The 13,613-nt window shown below is 41.7% G+C and overlaps 1 protein-coding gene across 1 annotated transcript; it reads right to left on the reverse strand.

Moving 5' to 3' along the window:
- Nucleotides 1-8,095: 8,095 nt before the first annotated feature.
- On the reverse strand, nt 8,096-9,430 carry LOC114660686 (ferritin, middle subunit-like). The gene is made up of 4 exons (XM_028813543.2): nt 9,212-9,430; nt 8,678-8,824; nt 8,458-8,583; nt 8,096-8,351 (listed from the first exon to the last, which is right to left on the reverse strand). The coding sequence occupies exons 1-4, from the start codon at nt 9,311-9,313 to the stop codon at nt 8,196-8,198; spliced, it is 531 nt and encodes a 176-aa protein (XP_028669376.1). The 5' UTR covers nt 9,314-9,430; the 3' UTR covers nt 8,096-8,195.
- Between the last annotated feature and the right edge of the window lie 4,183 nt (nt 9,431-13,613).

Raw genomic sequence — 13,613 nt, forward strand, 5'->3', positions numbered from 1 at the left:
GAGGGTTGGCATTAAAGTGTACAAGAGGTGTGGAAGGAGGTGGAACAAACATGGGAAATGGAGAAGCCACCATAGTCCACAGACATCCCATTAACCTTACTTTTAGGATGTCCCAGGAAGCACTAGGGTTTATTTTCTTTTTTTTAAAAATGTTTTTGTCATTCCCTAAAGTATCCACCCTTGTTGTTTCATTAGATTGTAATAAACCCCCCTTTTTTATATACATTCTGGTCTTTGGCACTCCTGTCTTCTACGTATGCAGCTTGCTGTGTTACATACACTTTTAAGGATTATTATCCACTTTAATAAAAGGACATATGTCTGTGTGTCTGTCTTGTGTATCTATCCGGTTGCTATGTCTTTGTCATTCCAACAGATGGTGCATCACAATTATTTTTTTAGTAATAAAATGCATTGCAGCTGTCATTCCAGTAGATGGCACATCACAAGCATTAACACTGCTTTTATGAATGCCATACCAAATTGCATATAACAGAAACATTGCATGGTGCTGTCTTACATGGGTAGCATAGTTAGTTTGTATATATTCATACATATACAGATTAAGTTATTTAATTATTATATACATATACTTGCAGGCATGCACAGAATAATATAAACACATTGAGTGCAATATTTCAGATATGATATATAATACATACAGTATATGGCATGTCCAATGTGTTCCATGTGTGCAGATAACCAGGTGAAAAAATACTTGACCAATAATAGATTGTTGTTGTTCTTCTTCTTCTTCCATCTCTAGTTTGGCATGGTGGCCAAGAGGTTAATGCCACTGCCTAATGGAGCCAGCATTTGGGTTTGAACTGCAATCTGCATGCATTTCACATATTTTACTCATGTCTGTTCTCTCCATTTACTGTGAGTTTCCTCCCACATTCCAAAGACATACTGGATACATTATTTTGAAGTTCTAAATTAACTCCCTGTGAATGTGGGGTGTGCATGAGTTGACATTGCTTGGCTTTCACACCCTGGCTAACGCTGGTCCCTGTCTTACACCTAACACTGCTTTGATTGACTCTGCTGACTATGACCCTGAATCTTTCTCTGTATACAGTATCATGTAAGAGAGTGTCCAATGAGCAAGTAGGATACTACCATTATAGTCTCAAATCAGACCTCCAGGAGAGCCAGAACTCTTCTGACAAAAGGAGAGGCTCTATACATACAAGTGTGGGAAGGTGAAGGACACTAGTGGGATGTAGACCCTAGGGAAGGTAGAGAAAGTGTGCCCAGCCAAAAACACAGAATTTTAGCTGGCGTACAAAATATTCTGCGGCAATCAATGGCTCCCATCTGTGTTCCATTGCTGGCTTCAAAACTGAAATCTAATTTTGGTACTATGGAGCTAGTCAAGCTGTTATAGAGTCTTTTATTGCAGAGACATCAGTAAATTCCAAAGAAATACCCTACGTACAGGACGTGGATCTGCAGAGAATACTGTCACTTCGGATATTCCTTTCTTAAGTAGGCAAATAACATTATAGATGGATATGCACTCTGCAAACAAATGACATTGGCACCTTGTACTTTTTACCAACAACACTTGGGGACAAATAAAGTATTATCTATCTATCTATCTATCTATCTATCTATCTATCTATCTATCTATCTATCTATCTATCTATCTATCTATCTATCTATCTATCTATCTGTTGGTCAGTCGGTCAGTCTGTCTATCTATTGCACAGAACTGCCAGTTTTCATTACACGTGCACGCTTTGATGCTGTGTGCAAAAGACTGCTGCAGCTCCACTCTGATTTGTTCCCTCTGCATACCAGCTTGCATGAAAGCACATCACTTCAGTTCCTGCACACTCCTGCTGTCTGCTGGGAATAGAAGTACTCCCAGAAGCACTACTATAAGGTCATTCCCTTAATGGGCTGCTTGTTGATAACACAATATGTTAAGAGCATAAAAAACAACAAATATAAATTGGTAATAAGTCACTGCCAGTCTAACACTGTTCCTAACCTGAACACTGTCAGTATTATGAGATTGGCATCCTCTTTATCATTACTGAGGTTAGTCCCCATGCAGGGAAACACTAACCAATTCATTTGTTTCCTACAAAGGCATTTGCCTTGTCTCTCAAATCCTCCTGTCACAAAGGATGTGCTCTCCTTCCTGCCACCCAAGCATCTAGACCTGTTCAACCTTTGAAGCTCTCACAGATCACTGACTTCCAATCCTGCCTGTGAAGGACTTTCTGCTACAATATCTTTTTGGAATCTCTTTTTAATACCAATTTATAATACCATGCTTTTTAAATGTATGTTCTAAGAACCTTTACAAGTTTGATGTTCAGGTTGCCAGAGGGTCCTCAGGGTTAATTAGCTTGAAGGACTTCCCTCCCATGGAGTTGGAGTGAGGGTTTGATGCAGGGAGAAAAAGGCCAGGGTCAAAAGGTAGAAAACAATTAGAGGTAAGAAGCATGATGATGTGAGTCAATATTTGACTGTTAAAGGTTTACTTTTGGAACTTTATTCTGTGCTATTGACCAATATTTGGTAGTATTATTTTTATCTTTTCATTGGTGTGTCCATATGACACACTCAAAGAGATCCAACAACACAACAAGAGAGAACGGACTGATGATGATTGCTATGCTCCAAACAGAGTACTACAATGGCAGAATAAGGAGGCAGTCATCAGAGATTCCCAATACAGCAGGACAAGCAAACTACCTCAGTCAGATATGAAGTGGTGACTGTGACTGTCCAAGCACAAGATGACTTTCCTTAAAAGTATGTAATGGATGGGGACCAGTAATGCGTGATGGAAAAGGGCAGGGATCACATGTCAGCCATGGTACATTAACAGTCTGTAAAAGCAGCAGCTAATTTATACATTTAATTGTATTTCTTCCATTTTCTAAAACCTTGAAGGATCAAGTGCAAGGTGGGCACCAACATTGGCTAGTGCCTGTCTTTCTGAGCCAATTGAAAAGCAACCCTCAACATAACCTGCACGTCTTTGGGCTGTGAGATAAAAACATGCTGGGCACAGAGAGAACCTGCAAACTGCACCAAGACAATAAATAACCTGAAATTTGAACTTGGTCTTCATGAGCTTTGATGCAGCAGCACAAACTCCTGTGCTGTGTAATATTATTATTAGAAAGCATATACTGGCACAGGCTTGTGGGTTTAATTATTTACCATCTCTGTTTGCTGTGTTATTTTTTCTTTCTCCGCATTTATGTCCACATATACAGTAAATATCAGAATTCTTACATAACATAACATTCTCAACCTCTTTATACCTTATTTAGGATCATGTTTGGACAGCATCTACCCAAGCACCACAAGTTGCAAAGCAGGAAGCAACTTTGAATGTGGCACAGGTCCATTATGTCTGCCTCCACACTCACAAAGGCCCATTTTGAAGTGTTCAGTTAACTTAACCAACATGTCTAACCAGAGAAAAAACAACATGAGAATGGGAGTAACTTACTAACTCCACTCAATCAACAATGCGGGACTCAAATCCAGGAACACTGGGTCTGAGAAGTAGCAATGCCTGACACTGAACCACACTCCTGCCTATGTGGATGGAATTCTTGGTCTTTCATTTTATACCATAAGTTTTTAAACTGTCATCTTTTGAATCACACCAGTCAGTTGTGCCCATCCTTATGTGCTGTAAAAACCCCGTGTCCTTTCCATGTGGAGTGTCCCCTATCACAGGCGCACTCTGCATGTGAAGGTGTGGAGGGAGTTAGTATGAAAGTGTGTGACTGTTATAATGGCCTCTGTGCTTAAGCAGGGGTGAAAGTGAGGGTTGCCTTTTGTGGTATTGGTGAGGTCAGATGGGAGAGTATCCCTTTTTTGATATTACAGCTGCTTGGTGGGAACACTTTCTTCTTCTTCTTCTTCAAAACATCACCTCTTTCAAGTTTTCCTTTTCTTCTTCATTCTCGTGTTTTCCATTATGTGTTTTTAAGGTATTTCAATGTTTTGGTCATTTCACTTAGGACATCAGGTTCCACATACTTTGCTCTCTTTTCACAATGTCTTGTCTGATGAATAGAAAGAAAGGCAACTCCTCCTAGGAAAAGTAAAGACAGCTGTTAGTGACACCAAGTGTGCAAAAACGATTTGCCCCCATCTGGTCCTGTCTTGAGCTGTGTGTTCTGCTTCACCCCATGTTAGGTCCATTTCCTTCAGTTCATTTATTACAGTTCACTGGCAGGTTGTTTTAGGTCGGCCTTGTTTACACTTCCCAGGTAGTGTCCATATATGGTTCTGGTCCATTCTGAGGACATGGCCAAGCCATCTTAAGTGTCAGCGCTTGATCTCAGGCACCACACTCTTGCTCTTAGTTTCCTTGTAAAGGTCTTCATTTGAGATCTTCTCGGGCCTAGATGCAACAGATCTTCCTGAGTCATCCATTGTCGGAGGTGACGATCTTATTCATGTCTCCCTTTACAACACACCTACATTAAGAGCCACACAAAAGAACAAGTTTGACATTGCTGTTGTAGAGTCTGACCTTTGTTCTCAAGCTGTACTGTTTGTACTTCCAGATGATCTGAAATCTTGCGAATGCACTGTGTACTTTCCCAAATCCTGCCCTTATGTCCTTTGTGCTGCACTGTCCTTACTAACAACACTGCCAAGATATGTAAAATCCTCAAAGTATGGATCATCATTTACTGTGATAGGTGCACTAGGGTTGGCATTTATGCACATCACTTGAATTTTAGGGGCACTGATGATGAGGTCTGTTTGCTTGGCAAAGGTGTTCAGGTCAGTCAGTCTTCTCCTTCAAATGGTGTAATTTTTATGAGATGGCAGCTAGGTCATTGGCAAAGTCAAGATCTTCAAGCTGGAATAATAAAGTACACTGGATGTCTCTAGGTTTATAAGCTGTTGTCCTCCATATGATCCAGTCAATTAAAAGCAGAATGAGGATGGGAGAGATGATACATCTTTGTCACACACCGGACTCCACCAGAAACCACTCTGTCAGGGTTCCGTCATTTATGACTCTTAACTGAAACTGACAGTAGAACTTCCCCATAAGTGTAACCATGTTTGGAGAACTTCATTTGACCATAAGATCTCCCATAGAGTGTCACTATGCATGCTGTCAAAGGCTGTATGGAAGTCGAAGAAGTCGATGTATAAGGGGGTGTTCCATTTTATGTACTGCTCAATGATGTTCCTCAGAACAAAGATCTGATCAATACATCCCCTTCCTCTTCTAAAACCTTCCCGTTTCTGTCTCAGCTTCTGGTCAATTATGCCAAGAAGAATCCCGCAGAAGTCTTTGGATGGAATTGAGAGCAGTGTGATGTCTAACCAGTTGTCACAGTTCTGGAGGCTACCTTTCTTGTGCAGTCTTTCTATTAAGCCCTTGTTCCATTTCTCAGGTTTTGTGTCCTTTTCCTTCCTGATAAGGTCAGTGAAAATCCTTACTGTGGTGGAGAGGTCCTTTTTCCATATTTTAGCATAGGTGGCATCAATACCGGCAGGTTCCCATTCTTTATGGCTTATGAGCCTGACTTCTGCTTCAGTTGGGGGACTAGTGTCAAAGTCCAGGGCAGTATTGAGTGGTGGATGTTCAGCAGGGTCATCTGCTAATTAGTAACTGAGCACTTCATGAAAGTGTTGTATCCATCTGGCAGCTTGTTCCTGTTTTGTTGACAGGTTCTTGCCATCCTTATCTTTGACAGGAGCAGACTGACTGGTGTTCTTGCCACTGAGTTGCTTAGTGATCATGTAGACAGCACTCATCTAACCTCTTGCAGCAGCATGTTCAGCCTCACTGGCCAACTTCTCAAAAAAAGGATCTCTTTTCTTTCCTAGCACTCTTCTTAATGTTCTTATCTTCATTCCTGTAGGCTTCATTGACCTGCTCCTGGAGCCTTGGTGGCATTGCGTTCAGCATCCCGGCCTTCAGTAATTTCCTTTCTTCAATTTTCTGTGAGGTGGCATGTGTAATCCAATCCAGTCTTTCTATAGCCTAGACGTTTGGTAGCTGTATTGATACATGTTCTCTTAATGGACTCCCATTCAGTGATGATATTGTGTTCAAAATTCTTCAGCCAAAGCAGCAAATGATTTATTAGCTCCACAGGAAATGTTTTGGTTGTGTTTGGGCATTTAAGTTTGGCAACATCAAGATGCTTCTTCTGCTGCCTCTGTCTGACCACTTTCTTAAGCTTCAACTTGATGATTGTAGTGACTAGGTAATGGGCAGTGTAAACATCGGCTCCACGGTAATCACATATATCAAGAAGGGACCTGCGCCACTTTCCATTGATCAATATGTGATCGATCTGGTTGGCAGTGGAACCATCAGGTGACTTCCATGTAACGCTGCGAAAGTTTTTGTGTGGTAAGATGGTACCGCCAATTACACAGTTGTTGTCTATGCAGAATTCAACAGGACATTTGCTATTGTCATTCATAACACCACATCCATGCTTTCCCACAGCTCTCTCAAAGTCAGTATTATCAGCTCTGACCTTGGCATTCATGTCACTGATGATCAGTAGCGTATCTTGTTGAGGAACCTTGGTGACTGCTTATTATAACACCTCATACCAGTCATCCTTGTCCTCCTCATTTGCCTCATTTGCCTCATTTGTTGCTGCATAACATTGCAGGATGGTGAGTTTACAGTGTTTAGAGTTGAAGCGTGCTCTTATCAGCCTGTAATAGTAATATTCCTCTTTTTCCTCATCTCCTCTTGCTGTCTGTGCTTTTGAACCCAGCTTGTTTACAATGGGCCTGGAGGTGTCACAGACCATCATGCCACACTTTGAAAAGGCACTCACTCATCTCTTAGTACTGACTGAACCACGTTCAATTGCTGTTCACATAGAACCTGCTTCACAGGCCTTCCAAGAGCTCACCAACAACTTGTCTGAGGATGAGGAAGTTGTACCTATTTAAATATAAACCTGGCAGTACCCCAGGTACATCACCAGCATACCTCAGAGGCACTTCCAGGCCTAATGAATAAGAATGGGAAAGATGGCCAACAAGAGTTCCCTCCAGTTGCTCTGGAGGTCCCAAATATGGCTGCCCACTTAAACTACACTTTCCACAATGCTCTGCAAGAGTCTAAGCCAAGAGCTTTGTTGCCACTCAATAGACTGAGGAAACATGTTGCTCTGACAGGCAGTTTTCCTTAGCCCTTCCATTATTTTGGCTTCCCATCCAGGAATAAACACCTGCCAGATTGCCAGCACAATCACATCTTCCTTCATGCCAGTTCAGGGCCTGCAAGCAAAAGCAGGAGCCAGTCTTATATTGGGCACTAGTATCTCATAGGATGCACCCAGACCCACGCTTGCTCATGATAGGCCAGTTTACAGATGACAATTTAACAAACAACACTTTTTTGCGATGAAATCTAGAAACTTTGGGAAAACCCAATTTGGAAAAGGAGACAGCATTCAAATCCCAAACAGTAACCAAGCTGGGATGTCAACCCAGGTCTATGGAGCTGTGAAACAGCAGCACTATAATCATTGCATCATTGTGATTTTTTGACCTTTTCCTGATTTTCATTGCCCTTTGGATCACAGGCTCTGAGTCTTAAAACTTTTCACTGATGCTTTTTTTTCAATCCCTTAAGCATTTCTGCTCTTTTGTGTGAGACTTCCCTTTGGGCATATAAACTTCCTACAATGAACTCCTTCCTCCTGGAGTTTGTTGACACCTGCTTGGTGATTGCAAAGTGGCCAAGTGAGCATTCATTCGAGTGTCCCTGCATAACTATTAAAGGGATTGTCTCTGATATGTGCTACTGTGACTGGCAGAGGATCTCTGTGGCCCTGAGAAGGAGTAAGCATGTGGAGAAAATGGATGAACGTTCCTTTGTTAAAAGCAATTTCAAGTCTGCTATAGGTATTACATAAAGTAATACCCTTATGAAGCCTCCTCATTAGTCTTTATTTTTTAAGTGACCCTCTTCACCTTTACCATTTGTCATTGAGACACTGATCACCACCTAAAAACCAGTAACTGAACAGTAGCTCACATGTTTTCAGCATGGCCAGCCTCCTCCCACCCTCCCTGGCACCCACTTTTATAATAAACTGCACACACCAAGTAAAGCTCAACAACTTTATTCAGGTTACAAGTGTACACATTTCATTAAATCGTACATTTCTCTCAAACCCATGACTGTGAGCCAATCCCACATGTGCAGTTTAGCTGCTCCCACTAAGGGTGTGCTTGTCAAACAGGTATTCGGCAAGGCCATTGTGTGGTGCCCCCATCCTCTGAAGGTTGGTGATGTAGTCGCCCAGCTTCTTCATGGCTTCCACCTGCTCATTCAGGTAGTGTGTCTCCAGGAAATCACAGAGCTGAGGGAAGGAAGAGACAAATTAGAACCATTAATGGCTATGATAGACAAGAGTCTGATTTTCACCCTGTAAGCATTTGGACTATTCTGCCACGCTTATTACTTACATGAGGGTCAACACGGCTAGAGGCAAGCTTATGCAGGTCCAGCAGGGCCTGGTTCACATTCTTCTCCAGCTGGAGGGCAGCCTGCATGGCATCCAGACCAGAACCCCACTCATCTTTGTCAGGCTTCTGCAGAGATAAACAGAAGAGTCATAAGGGGCAATCATGAAACCAGCCCTGAATTACTGGAAACAAGACATGTGAGGAAAGAGAGAGCCCTAACCTTGATATCTTGGAGAAAGATGCGGCCACCCCTCTTGTTCTGGAACTCCATGAACTTGTTGGCATGCTCTTGTTCCTCCTCACTCTGCTCTTTGAAGAACTTGGCAAAGCCTTCGAGAGCCACATCGTCCCGCTTGAAGTAGTGAGCCTGTGGAGAGGCATAGAGCAATGGTGAGAAAGATAGAGCAACCAGAGACAGAAACAGAAGAAGGACAAGCTCTTCTCTAAGTAACAAACACACTGACAAAAAAAGAAAGTAGGGTGCACAATTAAAGGTCACCTTATGGTCTCTAGATGATATTAATGACTTGTCTATGTATTTTCTTCTCTAAACATGTGGTGATTTTTTAAAAAATGAAAATTAATCTTGAAATCCATAACCTGGCACCATAACACAACACATCCAAAGCATCAAGCTCTTTAGACAACCTGATTTATCTGTGGGCTTCACATTTTCTGTGAATTTGTATGAAAAGAGCCAAAGTGGCAGCAAGTCCCCAGTACCGATATACCCCTGCCACTACCCCAGACTTACCATCGACAGGTAGGTGTGGAAGGCAAACATCTCCATGTTGATCATGCGGTTGATGGCGGCCTCACAGTCGCGGTCATAGTTCTGGCGGATCTGGGATGTCATGGTGGATATTTGAAGGTGAGTTCAGATGCAGCAAATTCAAAGGCTGAAGTTGGAGCACAAAGTGATCAGGACTCCGTTCAATCACTGTTGAAGCAAGAGCTCTGGATGAGTTGTCTGGGAGAAAACACAGATATTTATAGCGAGGCAGCTGCTGAGGCGAGGGCGGTCCTTCAGGTGTGCTGTCACACAAGCTGGCTGTTATGTGCACGGGCCTCCCCCACTGCTCTTCTCATTATCTGTTCTCCATTGCAATTGTGTAACTTGAGAACAGACCAGGGAGTGTGAGGCAAGCTAGGAAAAGCAGCCTGTGGCTTGTGTTCCTCCTTAATACAAATTATTGTCACAAGACCCATTGAGGATTGGGAGAGGCAGAGAGAGGAGGTAAACTAAGCATGACTCAGCAAGAAGGAAAAAACAAAAGTGAGGAGGGACAAAAAGTTTACACAAACTCACAACGCTGCATGACACATGACAACTGTAACTGCAGTTGTTCATCACCTCAGCATCTCTTTACCTTAAGCTTCTTATAATGACCAAGTGTGGCCTTCAAAGTCCAGCATTAACCGCAAATTTTGTTTTGTTTGGGAAATGAAACTTTCCATTTTGTCATCTTAACCATGACTCATCATCAGTTACGCCATCCGAGAATTGTGCACTCCGTCTGTAGTTTAGTCCCAACACTTTAAATATCAAAGATAAAGAGAATAGCCTTTAATTTTTAGATCTAAATTTTATTTGGATAAGTGCATGTATAAAGCAGCATCACTCTGAAACAAAAAATACCCTCTTTGATTGCAAATGAACAGTGTTTCCACAAAATGCAAAAATAGGGGACATCAATTCAACTATTTACCTGACACCAGATCTACTTCATCAAGATCTGGGTTGAGGAAGGCCAAAAAGTATTCTGGCACAATCAGAAGCCCAGGTTGGATGAGGTACCAGCCCACCACAGGGCAGTAGGCTAATATAGAGTTGTTAACCTAGTCTGTGCATCTTTGGGATGTGGGAGAGAAACTGGAGGAACTACAGGAAATCCACACAGACACAGTGAGACTCTAAACAGAAGGTGGCCCAGCTGAGATTCAAACCCAGAACTTTGCCACTGTGAGATGAGGTGGCTCCAATAACCACTTGTGCTATCCTGCAGAGATTACAACCAATACAAATGAATGGCTTTTGTCACATTGTTTTAATAACTCTCTACCAGCGTTTTATAAAACAGGTTTGCTAATGTTATGTTTTAATGTTAAATGATGTGCCATTCCAGATCTACCTCCTATCTCGTGTTGCTTGACTAGGGCCTGCTTCCTGTAACCCTAAATCTCTAAGAAGCAAGCAGACAGATGATTTAATCATCATAATTAGTGTACCTTACAAAATGAATACCTTCCTGTGTTTTGTCTGTGACCCATCTGTCTAATTCTATGCCTTTGTAGCTTTGGGAGACACCCAGAATGCTGCAGTTAACGTATCGTCTCTTCCATCGTAATTCATTGTTTCTTTTGTCTGTGGAGCAGTGAAGCTCCCTTAGTTGGGGCCCACTGATTGACCCCTGTGAGAATGATACTTTAGAAAACGAATAAAGAATGCAATTTTCCAATGGGGGGTGGTTCTGGGGGTGCAATCAGCTGCCCTGTTGAGGGGTTTCACTGCAGACAGCTGTTCGGAATTCATCAGGTTCTCCCAAATAAGTGAAGCAGCTGGTGTGCTGTTTTTTCCCCTGTTCGCCTCTGCTTTCTGAGTTGTGTAAACACTGTGCAGGATTGTTATCTGTTGTGCACAGACTGCCTACTCATGTTTTATCTGCACCTGGAATAAGGTCAAAACAAGGATTTGCTCTTAAAATTATGCATTAATTTCCAATAGGCTCATACAAGGGAAAGGTGACACAGGCAAATCTCTTGGAATAAAAGAATAGAAAAAACTAAGCCTTCTGCACCTCTGGCTTTCCTTTCTGCAGTAGTTTCAGTTCTTATCAACTTGGTGGGATAGCTCATCCACTTGCCTACCTAGCTAGTTCCACTGATTCACTTTATCTTCTTACCTCCCTTCTCTTTATCTCTCACAAGCAGTCCTGTCTTTATCTAGCCAATCTACCCAATGAGCCTCCATCCTAAATGTGGTCTCAATGTTTAAAGTATCCAAAAGTGCGGGCACATTTTAGACCCCCTACAGTGTTCCTTTTTGAGTCAAGGGTGTATAAAGGTAACTCCCTTTGGTGGCAGGGACAACAAGCTAGTCTCCGGTGTTTCTCCATCTCTGTGTACCCTTTAAGGATCAGGGTCTTATACTCAGCCTCCAAAATGCATGCTGTATTCAATAGGTAACACAGTGTTCTCTTTTTAAATAGCAAGTACTGTATGTGTTGTGTGTTTGGGAAAACCCAATTGTTTCACTCTTAATGGGGATACTAGTTATTTTTCTTTCCTAGTAGATAATAACCTTTAGGCTTAGTGGTTCCTAAAATTTCCTACACCTATAGATGTTTTACTTCACTTGTGAACATGGTCTGCTACTTTCTAGGAATCCCCCTGGACAGGTGGATATGTGTTCTCTTATCTTTAGAGGCTTCATTAAGCACATAATCCTCTCATGGGCTAAATTGGTAGTACCCTTGACTATGCCAACAGCTTACAGTACATTCATTCACTCTGAATTTACTTTTTTGCTGCTTTCTCCCATAGGTCCAGGTGCAAGATAGGAACCCAGCTTGAATGCCAGTTTACCAAGGGACACATGCCAGCAGGATTACACTCACAGCGAAGTAACTTCAGGCAATCTGTTGACCTGGCCTATTGTCTTTGTGAGAGAAGACTGGACTCAGTGGAGAAATCCCACAAAGGCATGGAAAGATGTCTATCTATCTATCTATCACATGGGGAGATGCTTCACTGAAGGCCCTCTACACAAGGCTGAACCTGGTCTATGTATCTTTCTATCTGTCTGTCGATGACATATGGAGATATTTCTCTGAAGTCCCTCTACCACAATGTTCAACAAGATTGATTGATTGAATCTAATCTAAGCAGACAGTGTGGTGTAGTGGTTAAGGCTTTGGACTTCAAACCCCGAGGTTGTGGGTTCAAATTCCACTCCTGACACTGTGTGACCATGAGCAAGTCAGTTGACCTGCCTGTGCTCCCATTGGAAAACCAGTAGATGATTAGTCCAATTTTCTGTGCTGTGGTGTGCTGAGCTGGAAGCATCACTTCAAGAGAGGTCCACAGAATCAACAAGCTAATTATAAAGGGCAAACTCAGTTATACAACACACTCCGGTAGTAGAGAGGGAGAGAATTAAAACAAAACTGAGTGCTGTTATGATCAATGCTGCTCATTCTCTCTCTGACACACTAACACTGAGTAGTTACGGACAAAAAGTTACTCAGCAGACGTGTGTCAAGAAACGCTACTGGGGCTTCTTTATACCAAATGCAATATGCCTACATAATGTCTCACTGGGTCTGGGACTGCCAATGTGAAAGTTTTCTTTCTTTTTTTTTTCTTTCTTGTTAGTCTGTTGTTTGTTTGGACCATAGTGTGTGTGTATATATTTGTAACCAATTGTACCGTAAATGTTGTAAGTTGTCTTGGATAAAGGTGTCAGCCAAATAAGTAAATGTAAATCTATTGACAGGTAGCTAGCTAAAGTGCATGAAAGTAAATTGGAGAAACTGTGTAAAACATTTCCAAAGCAATTAAAGTTAATATAATGGAAAAATAATATCACTCATGCAACCTACACTTTATCTGATGTGTGGTGATTAGCATCAAGCCATGTGTTTTTCATTGCAGGGCTAAAGCTCAGCATTTTATTGAAATGACTTTGCAGTTTTGACAACATAGCACTCTACCATCTCTTCAGTAATTCACAGTTATAATAAATGATTCCTATGGGCCTGTAAAAAAATGACTTGTTGAATATAAAACTTCCAGTTCTCTCCTGGAGCGACTGTTCTTTAGGTGCTATAGGCAAAAATAAAAACACATTTGTATTGAACAAGATGGAGGTGAAGATTAAATACTTCTGATTTGTATAACATGACATACATAATTGTGAACTCATTAAGTATTTGATGTACAAAGTATAACTTATGTTAAAAAAGTAATTAGAAGTATACATAGTGACCTTGCTAACCTGCCTGATGACACCATCACCTCACCACTGCTGAATCACTACACTTATTCCAGTCCTGAGTCAGCAGCAGTGTGCACAGGCATTTATTTTCAAGGTCGTTTATTACATGAGTGGCCAGTTGCACTGGATTATGTCAACACTCCCAGAAATCTGACACTTT

Source organism: Erpetoichthys calabaricus, chromosome 11 (assembly GCF_900747795.2).
Source record: "Erpetoichthys calabaricus chromosome 11, fErpCal1.3, whole genome shotgun sequence".
Taxonomy (NCBI): Eukaryota; Metazoa; Chordata; class Cladistia; order Polypteriformes; family Polypteridae; genus Erpetoichthys; species Erpetoichthys calabaricus.

Excerpts from the sequence above, each read along its gene's own strand:
- LOC114660686 (XM_028813543.2), bottom strand. The coding sequence starts at position 9,313 with ATGACATCCCAGATCCGCCAGAACTATGACCGCGACTGTGAGGCCGCC. Across the intron at positions 8,825-9,211 it reads TCCACACCTACCTGTCGATG|GCTCACTACTTCAAGCGGGA; the intron begins GTAAGTCTGGGG and ends GCCTCTCCACAG. Across the intron at positions 8,584-8,677 it reads TCTTTCTCCAAGATATCAAG|AAGCCTGACAAAGATGAGTG; the intron begins GTTAGGGCTCTC and ends TTATCTCTGCAG.